The sequence below is a fragment of the Vespa mandarinia genome, chromosome 19 (genome assembly GCF_050613455.1).
Source record: "Vespa mandarinia isolate Hongniang chromosome 19, ASM5061345v1, whole genome shotgun sequence".
Classification (NCBI taxonomy): Eukaryota; Metazoa; Arthropoda; class Insecta; order Hymenoptera; family Vespidae; genus Vespa; species Vespa mandarinia.
In genome coordinates this window covers 897,501-911,985 of record NC_140828.1, presented here as the reverse complement: position 1 = coordinate 911,985, position 14,485 = coordinate 897,501, and the positions used below count along the sequence as shown (strand labels likewise).

Below are 14,485 nucleotides of genomic sequence, written 5' to 3'. Positions count from 1 at the left end.
TTTCGAGATCTCTTTATTCCGAGTTGGAGTTCGCATATTTCTTTTCTTATCATTTTCTATTTTTTATTTTTCATTTTTTTTTTCCATTTCTTCCTTCCATTTCTCCTTTTTTTCTTTTCACATCTCGCTTTGTTTCCTTTTATTTTGTTTTGTTTTGCTGTTGTTGTTATTGTTGTTGTTGTTATTTTTTGTTTTTCTGTCTTTCCCATCGATCGTGACACCCCGTAGATCTGGGAGTTGGCCGGGGGCGAGAGCTCAGAGGGTCGCCATGGCAACCACCATTGCCCTGCCACCGACAGTGGTGCTCAATCGAACGGGGCACTTTTACGTGCCACTTTAAGCGCTTAACGTTTCCCCCATGTGTTTTAGTCGGTGAAATAAGTAACTAGACACCGTCACCAACTAGGAAAACTCTAGGAAAATCAGACTAGGAAGATAAACGATCGGTCCTCGCACTTATCTCTTCTACCCCTAGCCTATTCCTCCATTAACTTTCGCCAAGTTATAGAATGATTGACAAAGGGGGTTGGGAAGAGAGGGTGGAACCTCAAAGAGGTTCTCGATTTTCTTTATCGTAAATAAACGAGAATATACGGCTATTACGAATTTGTCAAAGCTTCGAACGCAACTGAAACGATAGAGTATGGAAGGGTAGGTGGGAGGGTGGAAGAGATGATAGGAGGGTGGTAGTATACGGGGGTGTACAGGAGTCAGAGAAATCGGGGATGAACGTCGTGATGGGAGGAAACGAGAGGGACGAGGAGGAAAAGGGGGTTGAAAAAGCCGAGCGTGTTTGACGAAGGATGACGGAGGGTCGAGCAGCAGCGAATTATTTGCAAGCGCGATTGGTTAAAACGCTTATTGCGAGAACCGTTCGAGTATCGGGTTTTTTCTTTTTTTTATTTTGTTTTTCTTTTTTTTTTTTTTCTTCCTCTTTCCTTTTTTTATTCCATATATATCATTTCCCTTTTTCATTTTCATTTTCAATTTTTTCTTCTTCTTTCTTTTTTTTTACTCTTCCACTTCGTTTGCTTTTTTTTTCCCCGACAGATTTTCGAGTGGATCCAATTGTTTCACACTCCCACGCGCACCCAGACACACACATATACAGACACCTACTCTATCCTCTTTTTTTTTTTTCTTTTTTTTTTTATCGTTGTTTTTGTTAACAAAAACGAGAGAAAAAGAGAGAGAAGGTGTTGTAATACTTTTAATACCTGCACGTTTTATTTCAACGCTTGACGATGGCATACGGTATGAACAAATAAAAATAATAATAATAATAATAATAATAATAATAATAATAATAATAATAATAATAAAGAAGAAAGAGAAAGAAAAACAGGAGAAAAAGGAAAAGCTCCTTTCTCTCGGTTAACATCACCGACGACGTCCATGATTCGTTTTTCATCGCTGAAAAATATTTTCTTTGCTTGGGTTTTTCTCGTATCTATGTGCGACACATATAGTTTCTTAAGGCAGTCGACAAAGAGAGAGAGATAGAGATTTTTCATTATTTTTTTTTTCTTTTTTTGTTCTTTTTCTCTTTTTAGTCGCTTCACAGTTCTCCTAGCACGCAGTTCGTTTTCCTGTATCATCGTCATCATCTCTCTCTCTCTCTCTCTCTTTCCTCGTTTCATCCCCTCTTATTCCAACCAGCGGTCCCTCAATTTCTCTGCGGTTGCGATTGTTTCATGTCTGGCTGTCTTCCTGACGCGCGGAAAGCTGTTGCTGAAAAGCGATGAAAGAACCAAGAGAATCTCTTTCCTATGCTATATTTCCTTTATCTTTATCGATGTATCTCTCTTTCTCTCTCTCTCTCTCTCTCTTTCTCTATCTATCTATCTATCCATCTATCTCTATCTCTATCTCTTTTTTTTCTGTTCATCCCTTCATCCCTTTTTCTCCCCCCGAGACTAAATTGCAGCCAAAACGATTGGCCCTCTTCGACTACGGAGCTCGTCGGAAAATTGATTCGCCTTAAAGGGAGAGAAAAAAAGTAGAGAGAGAGAGAGAGAGAGAGAGAGAGAGAGAGAGAAAGAGAGAGGAGATTTAAAACACAAAACGAAATACGAAAAAGATAAAATAAGTAGAAGAAAAAGAGAAGACAGAGAGAGATAGAAAGAGGAAGAGGATGGAGGGAGATAGTTGGAGAGAAAAAGGAAAAAAGTCGAGGGTCGTAGCGTAATCGAGGGTGGGATTAAGAGAAGGGCGGGAGGGAAAAGGGCGATACACGCTTGGCCATTACGGTCAGTTTGCAATGTAAAGTAATTTGCAAATTGCCGTGTGGCTCGTTTCAAAAGATTCTCTTTACCCACCTATCCTCCCTTCCCATCTCTCCAACTCCTCCCCCAACCATTTTTCCCCTACCATTGACTCATCGATTTTTTGTTTTTTTTTTTCTTTTTTTGTTTTTCTTTTTTTTTCACTCTCTCTCTCTCTCTCTCTCTCTCTCTCTCTCTTTTTTTCGTATATTCGTCGGCACGTATGAATCAGGAAACAACGTTTTTCATCTTCCCTTCGAGCGAAAAAATGGAAATACCACGCGTATTTGGTGCTTTTTAAAACGATAATCCTTCCATATTCTCTTGATGATAACAACAGGGAGAAACGAGAGAGAGAGAGAGAGAGAGAGAAAGAGAAGCGTTTAAATGGACAGAGAGAAAAGTCTGTTCCATTTTTATTTTTCTTTTTTCTTTTTTTCTTTTTTTCTTTTTTTTTGTCAAGAGTTAGACTGGATTTAATTGTCGGTTTGCAATTATCGATGTTACGTCTTAATTGTTTAAGACGTTTTAAAACGTCGAATGTATAAGTGTGTGTTATATATATATATACATATGTGGAAAAAAAATTGAATTGAAAAAAAATTGAATGAAATGGATGCACCTATTAATACATTTAAAGTAGATTCTAATGAGGTCTTTTTTTTTTATATTTTTTTAAAATTGTCAACACGTTACTGAAACATTATTGCAGGGTTGTTGTATCTCTGTCTGTTGAAAAAAATCTCGTAGGATTTTTACAATATCCGAAAAAAATTTGTATTTGTTCATTAATCATAGAATGTTGTTGCTGTTGTTTTAAAACAAAAAAGAAATCTTGTTCTTCATCTTTTTCTTTTATTTTCTTTTTTTTCCTTTCTCCTTCTTCTTTCTTTTTCTTTTTTTTTTTCATTTGGTTTCACTGCAAAAAAAAAAAAAAAAAGAAGATGAATAACTCGAAGAGCAAAGTAAAAAAAATAAGTTGCGTTGTGTCCGTAGACATAAATATGGCGCTTCGTTAGGGAAATTCTTAAGGAGGAAAAAGAAAGACGGAAGGGAAGTTATACCTCTCTTTTCCTTGGTTGGTTTCGATGGAGAGAGAGAGAGAGAGAGAGAGAGAGAGAGAGATAGAGGGTAAAAGGATACGAGAGGAGAGGGGAGACCCTTTCTCATTTCGAAGGAACCCCCTACCTTGAGTTGAAAGTACTTCGTCTGAAGATCATGCGGGTGTTATCGCTTTTCTCAACCAAAAGAGAGACAGAAAGAAAGGCAGAGAAAGAGAGAGAGAGAGAGAGAGAGAGAGAGAGAGAGAGAGAGAGAGAAAGAGAGAGAGAGAAAGAGAGAGAGAGATGTCTGCGAACATTCCAGCTTTGAACGTCCGTTTACGCTGACGTGACTGGCCTTCCTAAATCCAAGAAGGAAAGATCGTCTCGATTTTTGAACGTCTACCCTTTGTCATGGCTATTCTTCTCTCTCCCTTCCATGGCCTCTTACGAAACAATTACCCCTTTCGTTTTCCTCGAGGGTTTACTTGCATATCTTTCTCTTTCTCTTTCTCATTCTCATTCTCTTTCTCATTTTCATTGTTAGCAGTGATACGAATCTGGCATTTAGTCGACATTCTACAGAAGGCTCATTAGAATTCAGATTTCTTTTTCTTTTTCTTTCTCTTTTTTTTTTTTTTTCCCCTCGCATTAATAAGAACTTTCATTATAGAATTTATATTATTTTTAAGTTATATTATTACTAAGTTTTTTGTTGTTGTTATTATTATTATATTATTTATCAGATTATTATTATTATCCAGGTTATTATCATTTTTCTATTAATCTCTGTAATATCCTCTTATTTTTATTTCAATGCGTTAGAAATTAAACTTTCTTCGTATTTTTAATGGGCTGTTACCCTATGTCGTAAATAAGAATGGTAAAATAGGATAATAAAATAGTCGTGAAAGTTCGAAAGAAAAGTAGGGGTGGGATGCTGTCGTCGTAGTTTTCGTCTTCTTCTACGACTACGTCCTCGACCTCGTCCTCGTCCTCGTCTTCGTAAAATTTCGATTCAGTTAAGAGAGAGAAAGAGAGAGAGAGAGAGAGACAGAGAAAGAGAAAGAGAGAGAAATAACGACGAAGGGAAGGGTAGTATTGAAAAGTAGGGAAGAGGGAGTGCTTCTCGATCCCTCTGGCATTCTCGAAAAGCGTCTAAATCCTATTGGAAAGTTGGGAACTCTCGGTTATCGAAATATATAATATATAACTGTAAAGTTTTACATATACATACATACATACATATATATATATATATATCTATACATATATATTAAATATTCGACGAGACGACGAGTTTCGAATTGACGAGTTCTCTTCTCCTTTCTTAGTTTCCTTTCGCATGTGATATTTGCATCTCTCAAGAAAAGAAGACACTATATATCACGTATGTCTTTATGTTTATGTGTGTGCGTGCGTGCATGCGTGCAGTTGCGTTCGCCAGCAACGAGTTCTTGTTCGGTCCACGTGCCGGAGGGGTAAAAATCTTCTCGTCTCAAGATTCGCGAAGAATACTTTTACTAGAGAAGAACGTGTGAGAAAAAGAAAAGGAGAATAATAAGAAAAGAGAGAGAGAGAGAGAGAGAGAGAGAGAGAGAGAGAGAGAGAGAGAGAAGAAAAAGAGTGCAGTGAAAAACGAAAGGGGTGTCTCGAAGGAGTAAAGAAGAAGAAGAAGAAGAAAAAGAAGAGGCAGAGGTGGTAGAAAAGGAGAAGAAGGGATGAGAAAAAGGGAAGGATGGAGATACGTTCTTCTTTTTTGCCATCTTCCTTTCCGTTCGTGTCCGTGCTTCGGGCGACTTCTTTTTATCTCTGACGACTTTAAAGGAGAAACTAAAGGGGGTGGAAGGGTGTAGGAGGAATAAAAGGGCTAAGGAAAAAAGAGAAAGGGAGAGAGAGAAAGAGAAAGTACGGACGTTTTAAGTTATATATATATATATATATTTTTTTTTTATCTATGGTATGTATGTACATAAATATATACGTACATAGATATTTACGTATCTATCGGATTCATATCCTATTTGCTTTAGATTTTTACGATTTTACTATGTACTACGATTTTTTTCCTTTCGCCAGGATTTTTCTATTTTTTTTTTTCCTTTCCTTTCTTTTTTTTTTTTTATGAAACGTCGATAAAATTTTTATACCTATCCAATTCGTAGAAGAATTTCGAATTATTCGTTGATGGTTTATAGATACTATATACATATGTATATGTCTATTCATAGTCGAGTTATATATTTTATATAGCCCTTAAATCGTACCTACGTGAAAATACACACACACACACACACATATATATATATGTATGTATGATGTATATACGTACTAATATATATACATTGGTGTACACATGCGAATAAGTTTCCTGCTCATCGACGTTATTCTCGATCGAAGAAAATGAACCTCGATAGTATATGGGATACTTCTGATTGTTCTCACGTTATATTACAAGTACCTTGTGTCTATATATATATATATCAATGTATACATAGGTATGCAACGTATATATTAAATATACATATGTATACAATATTACACGTTGAAAATCGCGTTATGGCACGTATATATAATATTTATGTATGTTATGCATATACATATATATGTATATATATATATATGTTCATCGTTACCACAAGTATTACAATATCTCTTCATTGTGGCGCGAACTAGACGTTAATAGAAATGTAACACGTTTTCTATTCTAAGCCATAATAATAAATGGTTATACACTCCAATATGTATACATAGATAATATATATTTATATACGTATGGTACGTAACTGTGAAAATATTGAAATAAAAAAGCATGACGCGTGTAGGTGGAAAATTTTCCTTTTTGTTTTCACATTATCTATCTCTCTTTTCTTTTTTTTCTTTTCAACTTCCTTTCCTCTTCCTCCTCTTATTCTCCTCCTTCTTCTTCTTATTTCTCTTCATCATCGTCGTGGCAACTGTGGAAAAACTTTTGTATTCATTGGAAACATTATGCCAGCAAGATAACATTATATATATATATATATATATACACATTTTTGTAATAAAAGACAAACCATAGAATAACATAAAAGAATTTCTATGGGAATAGATATTATTCGAAGGATGAACGATGAACATTGAACAAAGAAAATCGATGGAGACAATTTACTTTCAAGTTAGATTAATGTTTTCAATTGATTTTTATTTCGAACAATCATTCATCGAGATAAAAGAGAAGATGAGAAGAGTGGAAGGATGATGATGTTGTAGAGTAGTATAAATAGATATGTCATTTGACGTACTACTATACTTCTTTCTCGAGGAAGAATTCGAACGCAAATGACATATGTTCTTTCTTTTTTTTTTTTTTTTTTTTTTTTTTTTTTTTTTTTTTTTTTTTTTGTACTTCCGGCCAATGATGTTTCCCATTTGCACAGTGATTATTATAAACATTGAAAGATATTTCGACGTCTCCGGAAAATGTGTCCCAAAGCAAAATGTAGGTCGAGTTAAATGTGTAACTCTTTTCAAAAATATATGTTTGTTCTTCGTCGTTGTCGCGTCGCGAATGAAATAAAACTTCTATCGTTAGATTTCTATTCTTATTTTCTTTTTTTTTTTTTTTTTTTTTGTAAAAGATCATTAATGTCATTTCGATTTTTTGAATTTGACCATACGAATAGATTTTATATCTGTCATTAATTTAATAAAAATTCAGAAAGGATTGGATATTTTCTTAGAACGATTATATATATATATATATATATATATATATATATATATATATATCAGTGATGAATAGATCCTCTAACAAGAAATGAACATCTCGAAAGACTCGTAAAAAAGTTGTTCCAAAGAGTCTCTTGAGAATCCTTCCTTCGAGTTTTATTTACTTTTCAGAGGAAAGATTTCGAGCGAAATACCTAATTGGAAGAAGTATAGAAAGATATAAAGACTAGTTCGTACGAATCGAATCGAATAATCCGAATAAGTATTCGATGAAATACGAATCCATTGGCCTTTTCACATATAAAAAGCTCTTTCTACGCACGTACACATCCACACGCATACACATAGATTCACACGCAGAGAGAGAGAGAGAAGATCGTTAAGGTCTTCTTCGTAAAGTCAGGGAAAGTTATCCATAGGGATTTCCTGTGTGCACCGGCTGGCCAGCTAACAAATTATAAGTTCTCGCTTGTCTGGCAATGCCATTAGTTGCTCACGCTTTAGCAGAGGGTTGATAATTGAATATGTACGCCCTCTCCTTTTCTCTTCCCTCTTTCTGTATATCGACTCTTTCAGTTACGCACGATCGACCACGTGCGGTCTGTGTCTGTACCGCACGTGCACACTATATTTCGTTTATAAAAGAGATCGCTGCGAAATTCCGACGTTTTCTTTTTTGTCTTTCTTTCTCTCTCTTTGTTTCTTTCTACCTTTTCTTTTTTGTCCTTCTTTCTCTCTCTTTGTTTCTTTCTACCTTTCCTTTTTTTTTTTTTTTATCACTAGATCGAAGGTTGAAATAATAACAAAAAAAAAAAAAAAAGAGAAAGAGAGAAAGGAATGAAAATAAAGAAAGATTGACAAAAGGATTCATTTCGAAGTATATTACTTGCGTACTATTTATTTTTTTTTCCTCGTTTTTGCGTTCTCGTACGTTTGTTCGAAGGGTTTGACTTAAAAAAAACAAAAAAAAAAAAAATAAGTAAATAAATAAAGAGAAAGAGAGAGGAAAGAAGATAAAAAAGATATAAAGTATCGCATCGCGTTTAACAGAAAAAAAAAAAAAAAAAGAAAAGAAAAGAAAGAAAAAGGGGACAAGACATTCGTGTAGCGCATTCATAACCGCGAGGGAAGAAGGCAGTAAGAGAGGGAGGGTTGTGTTGATGCTTCGTAGATTGGTGCCACCCTCGAAAAGAAGGAAAGCACTCCAGCGTGTAACAGTGACGGCAGTGGGTTTAACTGCTTGCTTGCTTGGTTACTTGTTCCCTCCTTCAACGAAGCGCGACTTGGCACCTTTATTTCCGGTGACATCGGGTCCTGTGGGACTTTGGACCGGGAAAAGGGAATCACCGGTCTCTCACCGCCATAATTTCCGTTCGTTTTTTAATCCGGCGCACGTGCGTCGCGAAAGAGAGAAAAGATAAAGAACGATATACGAAAGAGAGAGAGAGAGAGAGAGAGAGAGAAAGAGAAACTGAACAAATATAGAATTCTAACGTAAATAATATTTTACTAAATATTTACGATCTTATTGACATCATTGTTCTTATATATACATATATATGTGGTCACGTATATGAAAATAAAAAGAGAGAGGAAGAGAGAACAATGCAGAGAGAAAAATAAAGAAGAAGAAGATTGACGGGAAAGTTATCAGCGTAAAATAATTTATCTTTCAGCTGACTTAACAAAAAATGAAAGAAAATAAATCAAAGATCGACATCTCATATCTGTACTAAAGAAATAATAAATCCTTGCCAACATTTTCTTAATCTTTAGTATATAGTAAATGTGTATATGTGTGTGTGCGTGTATACCACTCAAGAAATAATTCAAATTGATTTTCTTAATAAAGACTATTATATATGTCTTCTTGTTTGTTCACTTCGTATATATATATGTGTGTGTGTGTGTGTGTTACGTAGCACACAGGGAAACTTGTTTATCACGTAGATGAGAGTTAGTTCGTTCCGCGTCGAAAGTTAGCGGACTCGATTCACTAAAGATAAACTCGACAGAAGCGAGAGAGAAGTTTCTCCACTTTCTTGTATATATTCTGTCCCCTCTCTCTCTCTCTCTCTCTCTCTCTCTCTCTTTTCTCTATGTATGTGTATATGTATGTGTATATGTATGTGTATATGTATTAGTGCGTCAACGTTGGACTCCTCTTGGGTTTCAGGACGGTCGAGTGGACGTGGCTTTAACGTCACGTTAACTTCACGAAACGTCGATAAATCTTCCAGGCGCGAAAAGTTTTCTCTTCCTGTTTTATGGGAAAGAGAGAGAAAGAGAGAGAGAGAGAGAGAATGGGGAAAAAAAGGGGGATAAAAGGAAAGAGGAAAATTACAAAGCTTATTTATCCACAGATAATTAACCTCAATTGAATGATATTATTAATGATTATTACAAACAAAGTTTAACTTGTTAAATCTTTGATCTAAATTGAAATTTTGTTGTAATTTTTTCTTGTTTTTCTTCTCTTCTTTTTTTTTTTTTTGTCATCTTCTTGCCATTTTTTAATGGTTAATAAAATACATGTATCATGAAAGAAAAAAAAAAAAAAAAGAGAAAAGGAACAACGAAAGAACGTACGAATGCTTTAATCAAGGCCAAAAGTTTACCCTCGGTATCATCGTTATTATAGCATGGTACACTCGCGATAAATTACAGGGGGGTAGTTGCAGTCGTTTCGAGTAACCCTTTCAATCGTATACGACCAGTAGAATAGAGTAGAGTAGTAGTTCCAACCGTTTGAGTTGGCAACCGTAGAAACGGACCACTAACGAGCTCTTGTTTCTAACTAATCGTTAGACCGGCGTTAGTTCAAATGGCTACTCGTTACCGATTAAATCCCTACGGATCCCTTTCGTTATTAAGGAAATTTAAGATGAACGTTTTCTTTGATCAGTTTTGAAAGAAAAAAAAATCCATTTTTTTTTTTTTTTTTTTTTTTTTTTTCCCTTAGCGATTCACAATCGACACAGAAAAGACGACAAATTTGTGATCGACATTTATAGACAATACGTTTGACTGGCCAATAGAAATCAAATATATATATATATATTTCTATCTTTTCCGTTTCCAGTTTAATTAGTTAATATATCTCTAAGGCACACGTTAGGGAGAAATGCCGTGGTAAAAGCGCTTTGACAGGGAACACACCCTATACACCCCCGAAATTGTGAAAGGGTGGCTCGCATTACCTTGGGGTGCGCGTCCTTCCTTGTCTCTGAGTTTCTCTACTCTGAACCTAAACGAGCTTTTGGAACGAGAGTATGAGGATGGGGACGAGGACGAGGAAGGGGTGGTGTTGTGTGGTATGGGGGTGAGTAGGGGTTACGCGAGAAATGACGAACGTATTAGTCTCGGAGGGATGCTCCGAGAGTTTTCATTTCTTTCGCAAGAATTGTCCTATGAATTTATGCTAAACAAGAATCGACCGACCATCAATGAGATCACAAAGTGGAAAATCCAATTTCGTTTTGTGTAAAATTTATGTAAAACTTATCGAGAACTATGAATATTTTAAATCCATATTTATAAATAAATTAGTAGAAGTATGTAATTAAATAAAAATAGATAAATACATATATATGTTAATTATTTAATATTATGAAATATATAATATTTAATATTTCGAAATATTAATTTTTCTTCCTCTTCTAATGGAATATTAGGTAAAGTAATTTTAGTTAGTTAGAACGGCACCCTACGTTGCAACGTCGAATTTAGTCGAAACATTATGCAGGTGCTGGATTAGCGCAGAAGGTTTACAAAGAGAGACAGGTATACTGTCAGACAGATATACACAGAGAGAGAGAGAGAGAGAGAGAGAGAGAGAAAAAGAGAGAGAAGATCCTTCGAGAGTTTAACAGAATTACAACTTTCAGGAGAGAGATTAACATAGGCAATCGAATTCGATGGATTTATACTGTCCTAAGACTTCTGTCGAAGTTCGAAGAGGGTGTTTGAAGTTGTGAACATTTCAATTCGAAGAAAAACGAGAAAGAGGAAGAGAGAAAGAGAGAGAAAGAATATGAGTGAAAGAAAATATGTGACGTTGATGAGAATGATTGAATCATGAAGATCTTTTTAGATCTTTTTTTTTTTCTCTTTCTTTTTCTCTCTTTATCATTTTTCTATTTTTTCTCTTCTTTTTTTCTCATTCTCTCTCATTTTTTTCTTCTTTTTCATTTTTTCTTTTCTTCTTTATTCCCCTTCGTTCACGTGGCGATACGTGATCGGAAGTGAAAAACATCAGGAACACGTTGGAGTCTATGGGATCGTGTCCGACGTGTATGGCATCCCATTCGATTGCTCCTTCGGGATAAAATTTTGTACTTTACTTTATGCTCTCCCAAGAGAAAATGCCCTTCCTTCTTCTTTCGCAAATAAGCAACTCCACTGGAAAGAGAGAGATAGAGAGAGGGAGATCTTTATATACATTGAATTTTAATATTCTGTACAAGTTTATCCTTTTTTTCTCTTTTGTTTTTTCTTTTTTTTTTTTCTTTTTTTTTTTTTCCAAAAATCATATTACTTACAGGAAATGTGTTAAATGATTTTCGGAAATTGTATAGACATTTTCATAAATGTTGCAATTGTTGTTTCTACAAATTGCAATAATTTAATTATGTATTAATTAATTAATTTAATTATCTATACATGAAATTACAATATTCACAATACAATAATTGAAATTATCGTCGTATCAGTTGTTGCGAAATAATCATTATAGATTAGATTGTTACGTAAATATCTACATAATAGTTTAATCTCCTTATATATTATAAATTATAAATTTGTAATGAAAATAGTTAATTAGGATTACATAAATATTTTTATATATATTTTTTTTATCATTGAATAATAAGAAACAAAAATTATTAAAAAAAATTATTAAATTCAAAGTCTTTTGCCAAAGGAGAAATTTGATTTGAATTAGAAAGATTGCAATTTGTTAAGATTATACTAAATAATACAAATTATAAGAAATAATATTCGCATTAATTCGTTTTAGATTCATCTTCCGAGACGGAGGAATGGCGTGTGGGAGAGAAAAAATGTCTTGGCTTGCAACGTTAAGAAAATAAAATGACGAAAGGCTTTACTCTATTGAAACAATGACGACGAAAACTTAAGGTTAGTATGTTAATTAGACGATAAACAAATTAATAAATAAAGTTTCACGTTCAATTTTCACGTTAAATGATGATAACTCGAGAGACTGATGATGATCATAAAAAATTAAAGAAAGAAAAAATAAATAAATAAATAGAAAAAAATAAAGATATGTATAGTTTTTCGAAATACATCATGAGAGATACCTATGTTTATGAGTTATGTGTGTAATACTTATATACGACATGGTAATTCTAGAGGATGTATAAAATATGCGAAAAACGAAACTTGCTGATAGTCTATTGGGAATCGATGATCATAATCGATTACTTGATACATTGCACGTGTGCGCTTCATGTGCGAGGAGGACATTTACAATATACATAGATTGAAAAGTCTTTGTTAACTACAAGATATTATATCCTTGAAAGGAATCATGTGCCAAGGAGTGTGCCAAGTGTACCAAGTGTGCCAAGGATCGATATTAAAATGAGAAAAAGGATAAAATTGTTTCTTTGTATTCGATAGGAATAGAAAATGATTCGATCAAATAGAGATTAAATTTGGAATATTTTTTTAAATTTTCTACTTGATCTTGTAATCAATGAAATTAAGAAAGTTTCAATATATCGATCAAAAGTTATGTGGATGATTTTTTTTTTTAATCAAAATTGTGCAAAAAAAAAAAGGAAAGAAAAAGAATAAGAAAATTAGCCTGACGTTTTGTCTCGTAAGGATATGAATGTAATTTATTCTTGAAAATCATCTATTATTACATATTTTTTTTTTTTTTCTAAATTATTTTTGCAGAAAAATTTTGCAATCAACATTGATTATATTTATATTTGTTATATAAATTCGCAGATTAGAGACCGTTTCCGATCATAGAAACGGACAATGTATTCGATGGACGAGCTGATGATATATAAGGAATAAAAATTCAAAAAAAGGAAGAGAGGGCTCCCTGTTTAAAATTGTGTCGACCTCTGTCCACTTGTGCAATTTTCAACGTGGCGCAGTTCCGTTGAACGGAATCCTTTGCAACATGTTCGGGACGAAATTGCGCACGTGGATGGAGGCACACATTGTGCGATCAAAGAAAAAGAAGGATCGTAAAAAGGGCGATAAGGGATTCGATTCTAACTGCAATTCACCGAGAAGTCACAGTGCCAATAGATCGCCTGCTTTGCATCAAGTGAGTGAACTTATCCTCTTAAAAAAAAAAAAAAACTTTTATCTCTCTTCTTATTCTTCTCTCTTATCTTTCGTTTGTCTTCCTCCTAAAAAAAAAAAAAAAAAAAAAAAAAAAATCGAGAGCATAAAAAGATCTCTAATACGTTTTTATCAATCGATCAATTTAAAAATTCATTTCGTCATTACCCCCAACATTTTTCGTTCGTTTTTCCTTTTTACATTCTTCTTATCTTCTCTCTTTTTTCTTTTCTTTTTTTTTCCTTTTTCTTTTTTTTTTTTTTTTTTTTTTTATGGATAATTTAACGAACACGATCGGCGATACAAGGCACAAATTAGCCAGTGAAAAAAATCTAATTAGAGATATCGTTCAATCGGAAATTCGATTTCCTCGCTTTCCTCTTTTTTATTTATTTTTTTTTTTTTAATATCCTTAAAAGTGAACACAGAACGATCCATACTTCGATGATTGAAAAAAAATCGATTTATTGGAGTGCAATATTCAAATTAAAAAATACATATATATATATGTATGTATGTATGTATCCAATGCTCGTGTAGATCCTTAGGAAGTTCTATAACATAAAAGGAGCCACTGGAGTCTCGTTTATCGATCGTCGAGATTGCAACGTGCTAAACACTTTGCTCATCCTCTTTCAACGATCTACCTTCTAGTTTATTCTTAGAGACTTCCACTCCGCGGAGATGTACGCCTTTCTTCTCTAACAAACCCTTTCTTATAACTCTTACCTGTTAACGAGAGAAAAAGAGAGAGAGAAAGAGGGGAAAAAAAGGGAAGTAGTAGGGAAAAATAAAAGAGAGAGAGAAAGAGATTGAAGGAGAAAAGCGAAGGTAGAGAAAGACCTAGTTTAGTATTCTTGCCCAAGGTCTATCCAAGAGAAAAACAACGTTCGTTGTTTCGCAACCCTAGAAAAGCAAAGTTGTCTTCTATCTCATTTTTTTTTTCTTTTTTTTTTTTTTTTTTTTTTTTTTATGACCATCTCTCTCTCTCTGTCTCTTTCTCTCTGTCTTTCTCTCTATTCTTCACTTTACCTTTACCTCTCTAATTTCTTCTCATTTTCCCTTAGCTATCTAATTATACCTAACTCACTAGTTCTTAAACCTTTTAGATGATACTACCGCTACTACTACTACTACTAC

General features: G+C 34.0%; 1 protein-coding gene across 9 annotated transcripts in view; it reads left to right on the top strand.

Annotated features, from left to right (window-relative positions):
- The window catches only part of LOC146872378 (uncharacterized), a 48,436-nt gene that overhangs the window by 22,468 nt on the left and 11,483 nt on the right, over positions 1–14,485 (top strand). For 8 of the 9 annotated variants that reach the window (XR_014983311.1, XR_014983309.1, XR_014983310.1 and 5 more), the window contains exons 2-3: positions 12,033–12,154; positions 12,998–13,328. Coding sequence is in view for 4 of the 9 variants with exons in the window: in XM_085662782.1 (XP_085518908.1) it covers positions 13,179–13,328 (150 nt within the window). In the remaining 5 variants the exon portion in view is untranslated. The remainder of the gene's footprint in view (positions 1–12,032; positions 12,155–12,997; positions 13,329–14,485) is intronic. The other variant, XM_085662784.1, reaches the window with a different exon arrangement.